The sequence below is a fragment of the Oryza glaberrima genome, chromosome 3 (assembly GCF_000147395.1).
Source record: "Oryza glaberrima chromosome 3, OglaRS2, whole genome shotgun sequence".
Lineage (NCBI taxonomy): Eukaryota > Viridiplantae > Streptophyta > Magnoliopsida > Poales > Poaceae > Oryza > Oryza glaberrima.
This window is the reverse complement of record NC_068328.1, coordinates 30,432,242-30,446,998: the sequence shown is the minus strand read 5'-3', so window position 1 is coordinate 30,446,998 and position 14,757 is coordinate 30,432,242. Positions and strand designations below refer to the sequence as shown.

Below are 14,757 nucleotides of genomic sequence, written 5' to 3'. Positions count from 1 at the left end.
ACAAGGGCCATCTAACCAAAGAGGCTGCGTTTGATTGGCTCCAGGGATGATCACCTGCCACTGATGAGTAACAAATCTTCGATGGAACCTGGGTATGTTCTGTCAGTTCAGGGGCAGTTTCAGTAGTTCCCATGCTGCATTCCAACAAAGATATCCATGCATACATACCCCAAATACTACTATCAAAACAAACCCCACATGGTAATACCACCAATTCTCCCGCGGTCCACACAATGCAACGCAACACCAAAAGGACAAAACTCCAGTTCCGCAGCGTTGCCAAACTCCGGAAAAAATAAAGGCCCATGAGCCGAAACACCGGCACGCACGTGAACCCGAAACGGAACGCAGCCGATGCGGCAAGGCCCACGCGACGCTAGCTGCAGCGACAAAGCGGTGGTGGCGCACCGCTACCGGTGGCACGTCCGCATCGGACGCCGACGTGCGTGCGCGCCCCAAGCCGCCGGATCTCGCGGTCTCGTGCTCACCTCACCGATCGAGCCGTGCCGAGGCGCACGCGACCGCGACGCCACCACGTCGGCCGTCTCGCCTCGCCGTCGTCTCGTCCAGATCGCCTCGGCGCGCGTTGCCGTCTCGCGGTCTCGCGGGGCGCGGGTGATTCGTGCGTACCAGCAGCTATCGGCCGCGTCTTTTCGCACAGATCTGGCTACACGGCTGGGGCGGGATGGACTACGACGTGTGCGAAAAAGCGAGCTGTTGCATTATCTAATCTGTGATTTTCCATCACCACACGGTGACAAATGGAGGCAAGGGAGCAAAGCAAAGCTGGTGGCGACAGTGAGATGTCCCCGAGTGCAACGTAAATAAAGCAAAGCAAAGCAAAGCAGTCGTGGTGCAGACGAAACGATCATTCCATCAAAGGCCCAGACTGAACAGCTCTCTCTTCCTCCTTTTTTTTTTCTCTCTAAAATGCATTCAAATGCTTGTACATGAATTTACTTGGGACTGTTTATTAATGACGATATATACTTACTTATTTTTCACCTCTAAATGGGACGTAAGGAAATCAACAGTTACAGAGGGAGTGTATAAGAGTAGATAAAGAGGAGTACGTGTAGGATGTGTAGTATATATGTGCGTGTGTCTGTACGGTGCGTGCTTAATTATACAGGAGGAGAGATCGGAGAAGGTAATTAAGGAGAAGATAACGATGATCATTAGGTCACATGATGGCGCAGGCGTAGGAGGGGTCCTCCTCGCAGACGATCCTGTAGCCGCCGCAAGGGTAGGGCTGCTGCGGCGGGTAGCAGGGGATGTACTGCGGCGGCGGAGGCGCCGGCGCCTTCCCGCAGGAGCAGCAGTGGCAGCCGCCGTGGCCATGGTGGCAGCAGCAGTCGGACGGCCACGACGGGAACGGGTAGGGGTAGGGCCAGGGGTAAGGGACCTCGACGACCTTGGGCGGCGGCGGGCATGGCTCCTGCTTGGGAGGCGGCGGCGGCGGCGGCTCTTTCTTCGGCGGCTCGGGCTCCGGCTCCGGCTCCGGCTCGGGCTCCGGCTCGGGCGCCGGCGCCGGTGGCTCCACGATAATCACCGCCGGCGGCGGCTCGGGCTTCTCCTCCTCCTTAGGAGGCGGTGGCTGGGGCTCTTCTTTCTTGGGTGGCTCCGGCTCCGGCTCCGGCGCCGGCGGCGGAGGCGGCGGCGGGAGGTCGACGATCTCGATCTCCTTGATGATCTTGCACGCCTTGCAGCAGAGCTTGTCTGCGAGCTTGTCCGGGTCGAAGGGCCCCGACACGATCACCTTGTTGTGCTTCACGTCGAACTCGATGTCGTCGATGACGAACTCACCCTTGTCTGCGCACGCAAGAACTCTCAAAGATTCATCTTTGTTGTCACGATTAACCCAGCTCAAAAGCTGCCAGAAACACCATTTGATCCTAGAAACTGCAAACCGTGCGACGAGAGCACCTACCTCTGATCCTGGTGAGCACCCTGTCGATCTTGGCATAGCAGCGCTCGCATTCCAAGTCCACTTTGACGATGATGGTCCGCTTCATCTGCAACGCAAAGCTCCCACTGATCAGAACTCAGAATCCTACCTGAATATTCTTTTTCTTCAAAAGCAGAGCAGGGTTGAGAAACTAAACCTCTACTACAGAAGACTAAAGACGGAGAAGAATTGAGACCAAAGTATTGATCTGATTGCAACTGATTTATGACTACATAATCGACTACCAGTACCAAACTAGATACAAAAAGAAGAGAGGAACTAAGCACACGAAGGAAGAAAAAGCAAAGGACTAGTTCGAAGAGTGAAACACACTCCAAAAAATCAACAGCTGAAATTAATCCTTGGAAGGACAGTCACCTTCCTGCAATCATCAAGAACGCCAGCTAGCACCATCAAAATTAATACCCAATCCTACCACATAAACTCATTAAGTCTTTTAACTCCGACTGATGAACAGAGTTACAGAGAGGAAGGCACACAACACACACCACTCACCTTGATTCAGTCGGCAGCCGCCTGCAATGCGAGGAGGAGGAAGAGCTGCGAACAAGCGCGCGGCGGTGGAGTGAGTGGTGATGCCGCGGGAGGTGGAGATGTGTAGATGACGATGCGGTGTGGCGTGAATATGTAGCTATACACCCACCATCTTTTTCGTGTCTCTCGGCGGCGAGAGAAGAAAGGGAGGAGGAAGTCAGGAAGAAGTACCTAGAAGATTTAAAGGGAGAAGAAAGGAAAGAAGAAAAAAAAAAAAGCGGCGGCAGTAGGCAGCATTCGGCTCGCACACACAATCAACCACACGTCCGCACCCGAAAGGGAACAGGTCGCGCGCCCGTCGCGTCACGGCTGTTGTTACCTGGCGTTCTTCCCCAGGATGATCACCAGTGGCCTACAGCTACAGTGCCAGCTCCACCAAGAAAAAAAAAAGTTTGCTGCACACGATGCACCGGGATAAAAAGGGTCAAAACGGTAATATCCCTTCGAAAATAATTTCTATGATTTTATCTATCAATCTAACTATTTAACGTCATATTTAAAACGTTGAGGTATTTTTAGAAAAGAAATAAGAATTATACTACCTCTGTCTCAAAATAAGTGCAGCCGTGGATATCCGTGCCCAATATTTAACCATCCGTTTTATTTAAAAAATTTGTGAAAAATTTAAAAATATTTAGTCACGCATAAAATACTATTCATGTTTTATCATCTAATAGCAATGAAAATACTAATCATAACAAAATTTTTAAATAAGACGAACGGTGAAACGTTGAATGTGAATAGTGTAAAACTGCATTTATTTTGGGACGGAGGGAGTATCATTTACCCAGAAACGATGTTCAGTTGTTCGATAATTTTCTAGACAGTTTTCATCTAGTGCGCGTACTCACCTGACGTGACGGTGAGTTTGGTGTTCTCATCTCACTTTGTACATACACACGGCTGGATGAGTCACTCACCCAACCGATGAAAGTGAAACTAGCGGTGCGTAATCATGCTCAGCCTTTTTTTGTGACGTCGACCCGGGGACAAAAAATGGGTCAAGTAGGGAGAATGACAGTAAACACCTGGCAGTAATTAATGAGGTGATTATAATGTCAAACCTAATCTGCTAATCATAGTTCAGAGATTTCGGAGCAGCCTTTCAGAGTTGGGGGGTCGTTGCACGGATGGGCGAAGCAGGCAGGCTGCGGTTGGAAACCTGGACCATGCATGCCGTGCGCCCACAAGCCGCAAGTCTCGTGCACCAGCACGTTCTCTCGTGCAGTACGTATATATCCTAGTTATAGGTTGTGTTTCAGCGTAAAGTTTTAATTTTGATTAAAATTGGAGATGATGTGACTGAAAAATTATCTGTGTATGACAGGTTGATGTGATAGAAAATGACTGAAGTTTGCATCCAAACTTTAGACCTAAACACAGCCATAATGTGGCTTGTACCTGTGGATGGGTCCCAGGTGCAGCTGCCGATCCATGCGGCCAATGAGAATAATGGGATCAGCTTGCGGTTGACGAGAGTCCAATGTTCGAACACGTCATCTACACAGTAGTGTGCTAGCAATTACTCTCACAGTGCTAACGAAGAACATCATGTGACCTTTTTGATACGCACAGAAAACCCTAATAATTGGTTCCATGGCCTTTTGATAGGCACAACTAACATTAAATAATTGATTAGCAGTACAGCTTTACAAGTGATGTTTCTAAAATTTTCAATGTTGTGTAGTACAATGCATTAGCCAATTTACCAATAACTTAAGTTGACAGAGATAAAACAGATGATGACATATAAAGAAAAGAAGCGTTTTGGCACGTATATGCATGTTGGTATACATGCCGCACAGGCGACCCAAGCACTAAGAGCATCACCAACAGGCTACCTATATGATTCTCAAAACTAATTGAGGGATTTTAGTCTAAAAATCAGTTCCAACAGATCCCCTACCCTCCTACTCGAGTTTTGGAGTTCTCTTCCCCCGGTTGCTCGCTCCGTTTATATGCGGGCGCGAAAGTCGCTCCCAATCATGCAATCCCGCCTCTCTCCTTCGTTCCCGCGCATGGGAGATAGCGATCTTTCTGCGCGTGAAAGAAAAAAAACAGAATTTTCTCTTGGTAGTTTAACAGAAGGGCCCACTTTTAAGTTTTGGGGATTGAATTTAGGCTATCTGTTGGACGGAGGAATTTTTTCACATCTTATTTTCAGTTTAGAAAACCAAAAACAATTTTTTAGGAGAAAATTATACATAATTTGTTGGTGATGCTCTAAATTGGTTGAGTTTGAAAGCGTACATTTATCTGGGCAATGCGTAAGGTTCAATGGTTCAAGAATCATGAGCCATTTTATCTCTTTTTCACATGTTGTTATTGAGAACCATGGTCCATGGCTACCATTCAACTCACAGTTCCATTGGTCGTCTTCCCAATAACAAATGCCGTGGTGTAAGACTCGTGCGTCCAAAACCAGGACAAAAACAAACTATGGGAAATGGAATACCGTAGCACGTCACAAGCCCCATAGAAGCGTCCCGTTCGGAGAAAGGGATCCTACGCCTTTCACCCCCTTCTTTTCTCACTTTCCGCTCGCCCTTTCCTATCCGAAACCGAAAGGACCCGCAAAAAACACAGATAAAATAAGACAACAAAGCAAAAACTACAGCGAAAAACGTCGAGCCATCCGTCTTTGATCCGACGGCCAGACGACGGGCGGAATGAATCCGACGCGGGGGGCCACGTACGGACGGGACGGGATGGATCCGAAGGTGTGAACTGGCGGCGCAACGGAGCCATGAGCCAAAGCCAAAACACCGCCAACAACCGGGAGCCCATCCCCACCGCCCGGCACAGCGCACATGGCATTCTCATCGGACGACGTACTCATCGGGGCTATCCATCCCATCCCCACGGCCGCCCAGCCAGCCACCGTGCCCGGTGGTTGCGCAGAAAACGGCGGTGTCCGCGCGCGCGCGCGCTCGCAACAACCGAGCCCCCGTACGTTGCCGCAACGCGCCGAGCCCCGCCACCGTGTCGCTCGCGCTACTTGCGTTGCCCGCGGCCAATCCACCACCCCACCTCGCGATATACAGGCGATAGCCACGGCGCGCGCTTTTGCGATCGATTGGCCTGTTGCATGATAGCTGGCGACCGATCGAGTAGAGATGAGAAAATTCTCGAGCTCCCAACCGGGCGTGACCTAATCCTGTCCCGCCCGAACAGTGCTGCGATTGCCGCTCCCATCTCGCGCGGTCGCGTTACTGGTTCGCCTTTTTTTTCGCCAACCCGGCCGCGCGGTCGTTGTCGCCTCGTGGAACCTACCATTCATCGATCGGTGGCCGATGGATGGATCGGTCATTCGATCGCGCGAGGCAGACCGGGCATCTCCACGAGGCGTGCGAAAGGAAGGGAGGATGGCGGCCGGTGTCGGTGGCCGTCGTAATCGCTACCTCCTCTCTCTCCTACTACTGCTTGGTTACCGCTACAGCAAAGTGACTGAATCAAAAGATGCAAGCCATTGCGTTTACAGTAAGATTCCAAAATTTTCAGTTAAGCTTAGATGCTCGATCAACGTGCCAATGTATATATACGCGTCTCCGTGTGCACTGACACGTGGATTTGGGCGGAGATCTCATCGACCGACCGGCTTTCGCGACGCCGAAAGTGGCCGGTGCATGCTTCTGTTTAAGTGAGATTAGGAGCAAAGGAATCGGCATGATATGTTGGCTGCCGACGTGCCGTGCCTGAGCTACGATGCAACCAGATTGCTTGCTGGCTTCACAAAAAGTAGCTTGTTTTTATTCGAACGAGAAGTTAACAATATTCCTTTCTTTTGGGTTAGTTGGTGAGTTAGGACTGCTCTGTTTGGTTGTATAATGCTTTTCTTCATTCGTGTTCCTGCGCATGTGATGTGAAGAAAAAAAGGGCTCACTAGCTTATAAAGAAATGCAGCTAGTATTAGCTCCGACTTGCGTAGCAAACAGCCTCAGGCAACTAACTAACATCGTGCAAATAAGCTGATTGCAAATATATTACTAATTATAAAGTATACTTACACTGGGTTGAATATGTGGTAGATTCTAGATGCAGCCAAGTAGGTCAACACCGCCTTCCACTTTGAGAAATGGCACCTACTCAACACAAAGAAGGGAATCAGTGATACTACTTAATTAGCAGATCGAATTAATTGATGCTGATCAGGATTTCAGGTAGATCACCTGCCGATTGCGAGAGAAGGGGAACATGATGACACGAAAGGGAGAATTTTCCAAGTAGCTGGCGGTTGTTGCACTACTCAATTCTGGAGTAGGCGTCCAATTTTTATATCGACTTAACTGGCGATCGAGCGAGGCTGAGAGCACAGAGAAGATCAAAAGTGCCACACACACCGCAGCTAGTAGGGCAAGTTTAATAGTACAGTCAGCTGCTAGGTTTAAATCATCTATAGTTATTTAATAGCCAATTCATACAATAGTTACATATAAATATATACTACACTTTTAATATCTGGTCCCACGTGTCATATATACATTGCGTTTTAGAGTCCGTGCTGTAGCTGGCTACAAATCTATAGCACGCCGCTTTTCTCTCTCTTCTTTTATCTTCTTAAAATGTGTTTATAAGTTAGTATAACTGACTTAGAGCAAGTTCAATAGTATAGCCAACTACTAACTCTAATTCATTTATAGCTAATCTAATAGTTCATTCATACAATAGTTACATACTACACTATTAATATCTAGTCCCACCTGTCATAGACACACTGCGTTTTGAAGTCCGTGCTACAGCTGAATACAAATCTGTAACTCGTTTCTTTTCTCTCTTAATTTATCTCCTTAAAATATATTTGCAGCTGACTTATAGCCTACTATTGTACCTGCTCTTATAAAATGGTATTGTACCTGATCGTAGAGCACTGCACTAGTCCAGTCCAGCCTGGTTTGTGACTTTGTGTAGGTCAGAGGTTTGGACGATCATCGCTGCCTCGATTGGCGTGCATGCGCCGCCGCTGATTCTTCTGTTCAGCGCGCGATGATGATGACGAGATCGACGAGTCCGGCCGACCCACGCAAAAAAGCAGGTGCTACGAGCAGTAGATAGCGGCAAAAGGGCGTGTTTTTATGGAGGTTTTTTGGTGCGCTGGTACACGCGTGCTACGGTGCTAGCGCTTCGATCACCGGTCAGCTGCTCGGTTCGGTTCGGGGCGTAGTGCGCCGCGGCCGTGTCCGGCGAGATCGCTTTCGTTGCGTTGCGTTGCGCGTCAGCTTTGCGTGCGCTCGCGCGTCGCGGTATTGGAACCGGGAATATCAGAGGCGGACCACGTGATGGCTGATGCGCGGCCGCGTCGGATTTTCTCAGGGCCCTTAAATGGCGTGGCGACTGCTTACAGACTTCCAGGTTGTTTACCACTGTTTTGTCAAACTTGGGTTTCTGAAAGTCTGGTTCCTTTGGACTCCAGTGCAGCAACAACGTGAAGGTTAATCAACCAGCCTTAGTTTAATTCAGTAGTATTTCGGTGTGACTCTGCAAGTGCAAAACATGGGCTGATGGAAACAGTAGTGACTCTACAGTGTGACTCCACTATTTTGAGTCCTATATCTCGACAAGCCGTGAGAGATTACATGATTCAAAAAGCTTGTTCTCTTTGTTCGTAAAAGATGGATTACACTTACACATGGGGAAAAATCAAAACCAAAAGGAAGTATATATAATACCAGCCGAACGAAACGATGATGAAGCAGAAGAGCTTTTCTACTTCTTTTTCCCAGCTTTACCCTCCTTTCTTCTGACAACTTCATCGGCGTATCGGATTCCCTTCCCCTTGTACGGCTCAGGTGGCCTCCACTTCTTTATGGAGGCAGCAAACTGGCCAATCTCACTCTTGTCGTAGCCACTCACGATGATCCTGGTGTTCTCTTCCACCTTAACCTTCAGGCCTTCAGGAACAGCCATCCGAACAGGATGCGAGAATCCCAAATTCATCACGAGATCTTTGCCTTCTACAGCTGCACGGTACCCGACCCCAACTAACTGAAGCTTCTTGTCAAACCCTTTTGATACCCCTACGATGATGTTGTCCGTCAGGGTCCTGCATTGAATAGTTGCAACCCTTTGTTTTTAGAGGGATAAATAGTAAAGATGAAGGCTTGACAAGATCATTCAGCTGACCACGCTATGATTAGTAAGCAAAAGCAAAACATTCTTCTGTAGAAGGTTCTTCAGCATAAGGAAAAGACAAACTAGATTCTATCATGCATTCATGCTAGTGAGAGGAATTGGAATAGGGTTGGCAGTTGGCACACAGGCCTGGAGGTTTTGAGAGTAACTGAGTAAGCTTGTCAACAGTGAACAGAAAATATTTGGTGGCGCATCACACCTTTCATGAATCCTTGATCCTGCATCACCTGTACTGACTACTGAGTGCTCCTTGAAATCAAGGTGGGTGCTTGTCCCAATTTAGTACATATGATATCTTGCTATTTTTTATTTTTTAAATAAATGGAGGAATTTGTCAGTAACTCTGGATGATGTTTGGAATTCAAGAACAGATTTACAGATCTTGTTTCTTGAATCCACGAAAGGAGCAATAGCACAACATATGCCATATTTCCTTGGTATGGATATAGAACACCGAGAAATACAAGAATAAATATACCGTCATACTGATGAAACTTTTCAGATTTTGTCAGATGCACTACTAGAATTGTTTTTAAGGTTTACTCCCCTCGAGGTAGATTATTATGTTCCATGTAACTTGAAAGTGTAATGCTTAGTTCCTGTCTTCCTGATCTCCTGAACAAAGCAAGGTTATCGCCAATATTGATTGTTAAAAAGAAAGTGGCTAGACAAAAAGATTTCAGGAAGTTGGATATTGTTATCTAGAATCTTCATTCTAGTATAGGTTACTAGGAGTATAGGGCTGTGTCTTTCTATGCCCACATTGCAAATAGTATGTTGTGGTACAAGCTATTTTAAGGCAATGATGGCATGATTATAAAATTACCATTCCTCGTGACTGCAAGGAGTAGTACTTACAGAGTAATAGCGTTCGCAAAAGAGAAGCAACAAGTATATAAGTGACTTATGACGGAAAGTGGGGGATTAAGTCAGTAAATAAATTTCGTAATACCAGGGAATCTTATGGAAAACAAACAATAAAATAGTGAAACACTGACATATAATGATAAGTGAACCAGAGACAAACGAAATAGAAAATACTTATCTTACCTGAAAAGTCCATGCATCTGGTTTGCCCTTTTGGTTTCCACTGTTTTGGAGACTCTCAGCTTACCAGATTCTTCTTTCACCACTTTTACTTCACCTGGATAGTTTAGTGATAACTCTCCCAATGGACCCTTAGCTTTTATAAATTGCTCCTCTAATGTAAGAGTAACATTTGATGGAACTTCTATCGGTTTCTTTCCAATTCTAGATTCCTTGCACTCAATTGTTTTTCTGACAAAACCAACTCTGCCAGCAGGGATAACATGAAGACAAATCCCTTGTCTCTTTCCAAGGAAGCCTGTTCTTGAATTGCTGATTCATATCAAAGAAAAATCCATCAAAACTCTCATATAACATTGGTAAAAAAAACTCCCATATAATACCCAAAGGAAAAAACCATTACATTAAAAATGCATTAATTTAGTTTTATACAGTAAGCGAAAAAATATGAATAGAATAGCATAACCAACACAAAACAGTTTACAAAGGCCAGCCGGCGAAACTGCATAATAGTAAACTTGGATTATAACATGCCATGCTCACCTTGAACATTTCAGGCAACATATCAACCATGTAGTTCGGAGCCGCTTTACTCTTAGTAATAACAAGGTAAAATCATCAGAAAAACTAAGTTTTTACAAAGGCATATAAAATTCTGCCTGAAATTAGGATAACATGTCATGATGGATCAATGTACTAATTCACTCAAAACTGTTGCCAAGTTAGATCTTTAGATCTGATTTTTCACACAATTTAGAGGTATGGTTCCCCATAAAAAAAAAAAGAGGTATCGATATTTTTATCATGGCCATTATTTTGTTCACAAAGGCAATCATAATTAACAAGATCAACTTCATGATTCATTATTACCATCATGTTATGTGAATTTATAAGGTTCCAGATATGAAATAATAAACACATTAGCAACCTATTGGAAGTAAATTATCAAATACGGTAGCTTCTTCTTTTCCTTTTTTTTTTTCCGAGGTGGCCGTCCCAATTTTATTAGGATGAGAGATGGTGTTACAAATTTTACAAGATCGACATTAAACTGTTGAGGCTGGGCCGAGACCCAAGAGCAGAGGGGAGGGGAGAACAACTTTTTTTTTTTTTTGACACGAGGGGAGAACAACTTAGAAAAAGAAACCGCCTTATGGCAGGCACTCAGCCGACTTCTCTAAAGATGCTGGCTTCCCTCCAAATCAGGATCTCTTCTCTAATATCTCTGTAAAATATGGTAGCACTGCAATCAAGGTATTGGTGTATTGTGCTAACTGATTGGACAACTATCCATGCTTCCCTGGAACTTAGCATTCCTGTAAGATAGGGCACCACACACACCCACACACACACACAAAAAAAAAATGATCCCTTCATCGACAGAACAATCCCGGTTGCAAAATGAGCAAGTCCCCTGAGTTATGTGCCTAGCAAATTACTAACCTTTCTGCACAGAATCAAGAATGCTGGGTACCATTACCACCTGCCCTTTTCTTGGGAGAGGCTATAAAGACTAACTTCTTGGAACCACAAGAATGCAGAAACCCAACCAAATCGCTGCCGCCACAAAAGCAATTCCATCCTTATGAACAATGCAGCCCTAGCAATTCAGTCCACGGGAAAGGGAAAATGCAAGCTGCAAGGACTGTGCGTTCCAGATGGCCGGGTATCAACAGGAGGAGGAGGAGGAGGAGGAGGAGGAGGAAACATACCACGGGTGGTGGAGGGAAAGGGAGAGGGACGCCATGGACGCCTCGCCGTCGCAGGAGGAGCCGCCCCCGCTCGATCGCTGGCTCGCTTGTGCCTGTGCCGTTTTCTTATCTTGCGTTATCCTGTCCACCGAGGAAGCTAGACGAAGCCCAATAAGGAACGGGCTGGATCCGTCAAGGCGTCGACGATGGCCGGGCCTACAAAAAAAGCCCGCGTACAAACTGTGCATTTCTCTGGCCCTGACAAAATTTTGTATTTTTAAACAGAAATTTTGGGACCACCTATACATTTGTCGATAAATTTTCTTCTAAAAATTTGACAGATGTATTTATAGTACAATCGTAGTGTAATTACACTGTAACTTGTATGTAATTATACTGTAACTTGCATGTAATTACAGTGTAACCTACAGTGTAACTTGTATATAAGTTTCACGTAATTTTGAATCGTTAGATCTATTAAAAAATTTATTCTAGTGAGGAAGAAAAAAATCACATCACACACATATGTGAAAGAATTTGTTCTCACAACCTCCATTTTACCGAAACAAATGTTATGGAGAGATTTTTGAAAGTTACATACATGTTACATTATAATTACAGTGTAATTACATACAATTTACAGTGTAATTACACTACGATTGTACTGTAATTATATCTGTCAAATTTTTGGTGAAAAATTTGTTGACAAATATATAGCAAATTCGAGAAATTTTATATTTTACCACTAATAACAATCAACGTCGTTCTATGAATTGTTGCAGAGAGTGCGAGTTCTAAGCAAGCATTTTTCTTCCGTTTTTACTATTGTCGTTAGTCTCACCTCTAACACCTTAAAAACACTATTTTGTTGACACCCCTATTTCATATTACAGGTGGGTCACTAAACCATCTGTAAAAAATGATTGTTCACAAGCGATATCCTAAGGGAAATCATTTGCGAAAATTAGTATTAAAAGAGGTGGTTACTACTTGTGAAAAATATCATCGTGTGATCAATTAGCTAAGTAACAAAATAAATTTGCATCTCCCCCTCCTCTCACTCCATCAACCGCCCGAACTGCGGATCCAACAGAGGCAGGTTATGGAAGCAGCGGAACATGGAGGCAGCATGCCTCATGAGCTATGGATCCAGCATCGGTGGGCCTTGAGACAGTAGCGGACCTGATCACCTGACACCGGCAGTCCTAAGGAAGAACTACATGCGCTTGAACTCGCCGAGGAGGTCGTTCGAGGACGAGAACAGGGGGTGGATACAGCGTAGGGGCGGCGGGGTCTCGAGCCCTCACTACTAACGGTGAAGACTATGAGAGCCCTCGTAAAGACTCTACTAAAATTTTTTACTATATGTAGATGAGAAGAGTACTATAACTCTATTTAGTTTGTTTAGACCCCACTGCTATTTCTTTCTGGATCCGCCACTAGATGAGACCACTGCTTGGCAACGGCAATGGCTACATCCGTCGATGGGGTGACTGTATATGCCACCTCCCTTTCCCAAAGCATCAAGATATTGTTCATGTTATTACTGTAGTATTTGATCTGAACCGTTGATCATCTAAACGGATGGTAAAAATTTTGTGCAGTTGCAAGTATAGCTGTACCTGATCTCAATAAAAGGGGGTGTTTAAATCCAGGGGTGTAAAGTTTTAGCGTGTCGCATGGGGTATTATATAGGCTGTCGTATGGGGTTCAGACACTAATTAAAAAAACTAATTACATAATCCACTAGTAAACCGTGAGACAAATTTATTAAACCTAATTAATCCGTCATTAGCAAATGTTTACTGTAGCACCACATTATCAAATCATGGAGCAATTAGGTTTAAAAGATTCGCCTCATAAATTAGTCGCAGTCTGTGCAATTAGTTTTTTTTAAGTCTATATTTAACACTTTATATATCTGTCCAAACGTTCGATATGACAGGGTGAAAAATTTTATAGTAGGATCTAAAAAGGGTCAAAGATTATGTATGAGATCCGTCACGCGTTGACGCGTTGGTGCTATACAATGTGCAATCGATGCCGTCACGACGCCCCACTACATGCATGATGGGCCACAGACTAGCACAGACACGGTAGTGCACGATGCAGAGAAAACATTGGTAGCTCCACGCCTCCACGTACACATTTCCTTCCACGTAGTAGTTACAGTCCATTCCATATTTGGTATATATAGCCTACTAGACTCTCGTGCCTGTCTTCTACGGCAGCGAGGTTGAACGTACAGTAAGTTGGTTACACCCGTGACCGGGGCCGTGTCAGTAAAACTCGGCGCTTGCGCGGTCGTTGGCTCGGCAACCCGGCACACGGCGACACCAGGCACCATCCACTCATCTCCGCAGCGAATCGGAGAGGCCGGCTGCACCTGCAACGGGCGGTGGGCAGGTGGTGCCCCGGTCGGGGATGCGACGACGGCGACGCGAGCGAATGCCAGCCAATGTACGTTTTTGGCTGGCTCCCGCGCCTCGCCGCGGAGGAGAAAAATGTTCGAGAAAAAATAGTGGGGAGGGGAGCCAACCGCGCGTGCGTGCGACGGATGGATCATGGATGGATGACTGGCTGGTTGGGCCAGATTTTGACTAGTCCACGGAACGCGAGCGATGCAACAGCAGCAGAGGGGGACCTGCGCTGCGATGCAAAAGCAGAGGGGGGGAGGGGGGGGGGGGGGGGGGGGGGGACAGCACGGCGGAAAAGCAGAAAAGCGCGCGCGACTCGCCGGGGGTCAATGCTCGCTGTCCCTCTCTCCTCTCCTGCGTGCTACAGGATACGATACGATGAGCCAGCACCACCCACCCCGGCCCAACACGTACGTGGCGCAAAAGGCCCCAGACCCCCCAGAGGCCTAGATTCTCTCTTGCTTTGCTGCACGTTCCTGTTCATGCGTCCATCGAGAGTTTTTTGTCTCTGCCAACGCCTTTTCTCGTTGGTCCACTGCTACGTCTACCCTCCACAGTTCATGTGTGATGTGTCCACTGTCCACAGAGGAGCACTCGATGAAGCAAAAGTGCAGCATATGCGCGCTAAAAAATTAGCCTCATGATTTCCCCACTAATCGCGCTCGCTCGCCGTGCAGCCCGCGTGGACGCGGCCACGGCGGCGACGAGGTGGCGCGCGCGGGGCCCGTGCGGCAGCGTGCGCGGGCATGTGGCGGCGGCGGGCGCGCCTCGCGATCCCCACGTGCCTCCCCGCACCGGAGAGCCGGGCCATTGCGAGGCGTGGTTAGTGTGCGACAACCACCGTTATCCATCGAAATCTATCGCTACTCTACTCCACTTTCGCGTTGCTAAATTAATACGCCCAAACGAGTGGCTTGCATGTAACGAACGTGATCGTGGAGGCCACTGTGATTTACAGTCTTGCTTACGG

General features: G+C 46.6%; 2 protein-coding genes across 2 annotated transcripts; both read right to left on the bottom strand.

The window, feature by feature from the left end:
• Positions 1-944: 944 nt before the first annotated feature.
• On the bottom strand, positions 945-2,429 carry LOC127765159 (protein PYRICULARIA ORYZAE RESISTANCE 21). The gene is made up of 3 exons (XM_052290001.1): positions 2,327-2,429; positions 1,931-2,015; positions 945-1,812 (listed from the first exon to the last, which is right to left on the bottom strand). The coding sequence occupies exons 1-3, from the start codon at positions 2,360-2,362 to the stop codon at positions 1,184-1,186; spliced, it is 750 nt and encodes a 249-aa protein (XP_052145961.1). The 5' UTR covers positions 2,363-2,429; the 3' UTR covers positions 945-1,183.
• A 5,653-nt stretch (positions 2,430-8,082) lies between these two features.
• Positions 8,083-11,492, bottom strand: LOC127765807 (50S ribosomal protein L6, chloroplastic-like). The gene is made up of 3 exons (XM_052290766.1): positions 11,392-11,492; positions 9,683-9,991; positions 8,083-8,543 (listed from the first exon to the last, which is right to left on the bottom strand). The coding sequence occupies exons 1-3, from the start codon at positions 11,424-11,426 to the stop codon at positions 8,207-8,209; spliced, it is 681 nt and encodes a 226-aa protein (XP_052146726.1). The 5' UTR covers positions 11,427-11,492; the 3' UTR covers positions 8,083-8,206.
• Between the last annotated feature and the right edge of the window lie 3,265 nt (positions 11,493-14,757).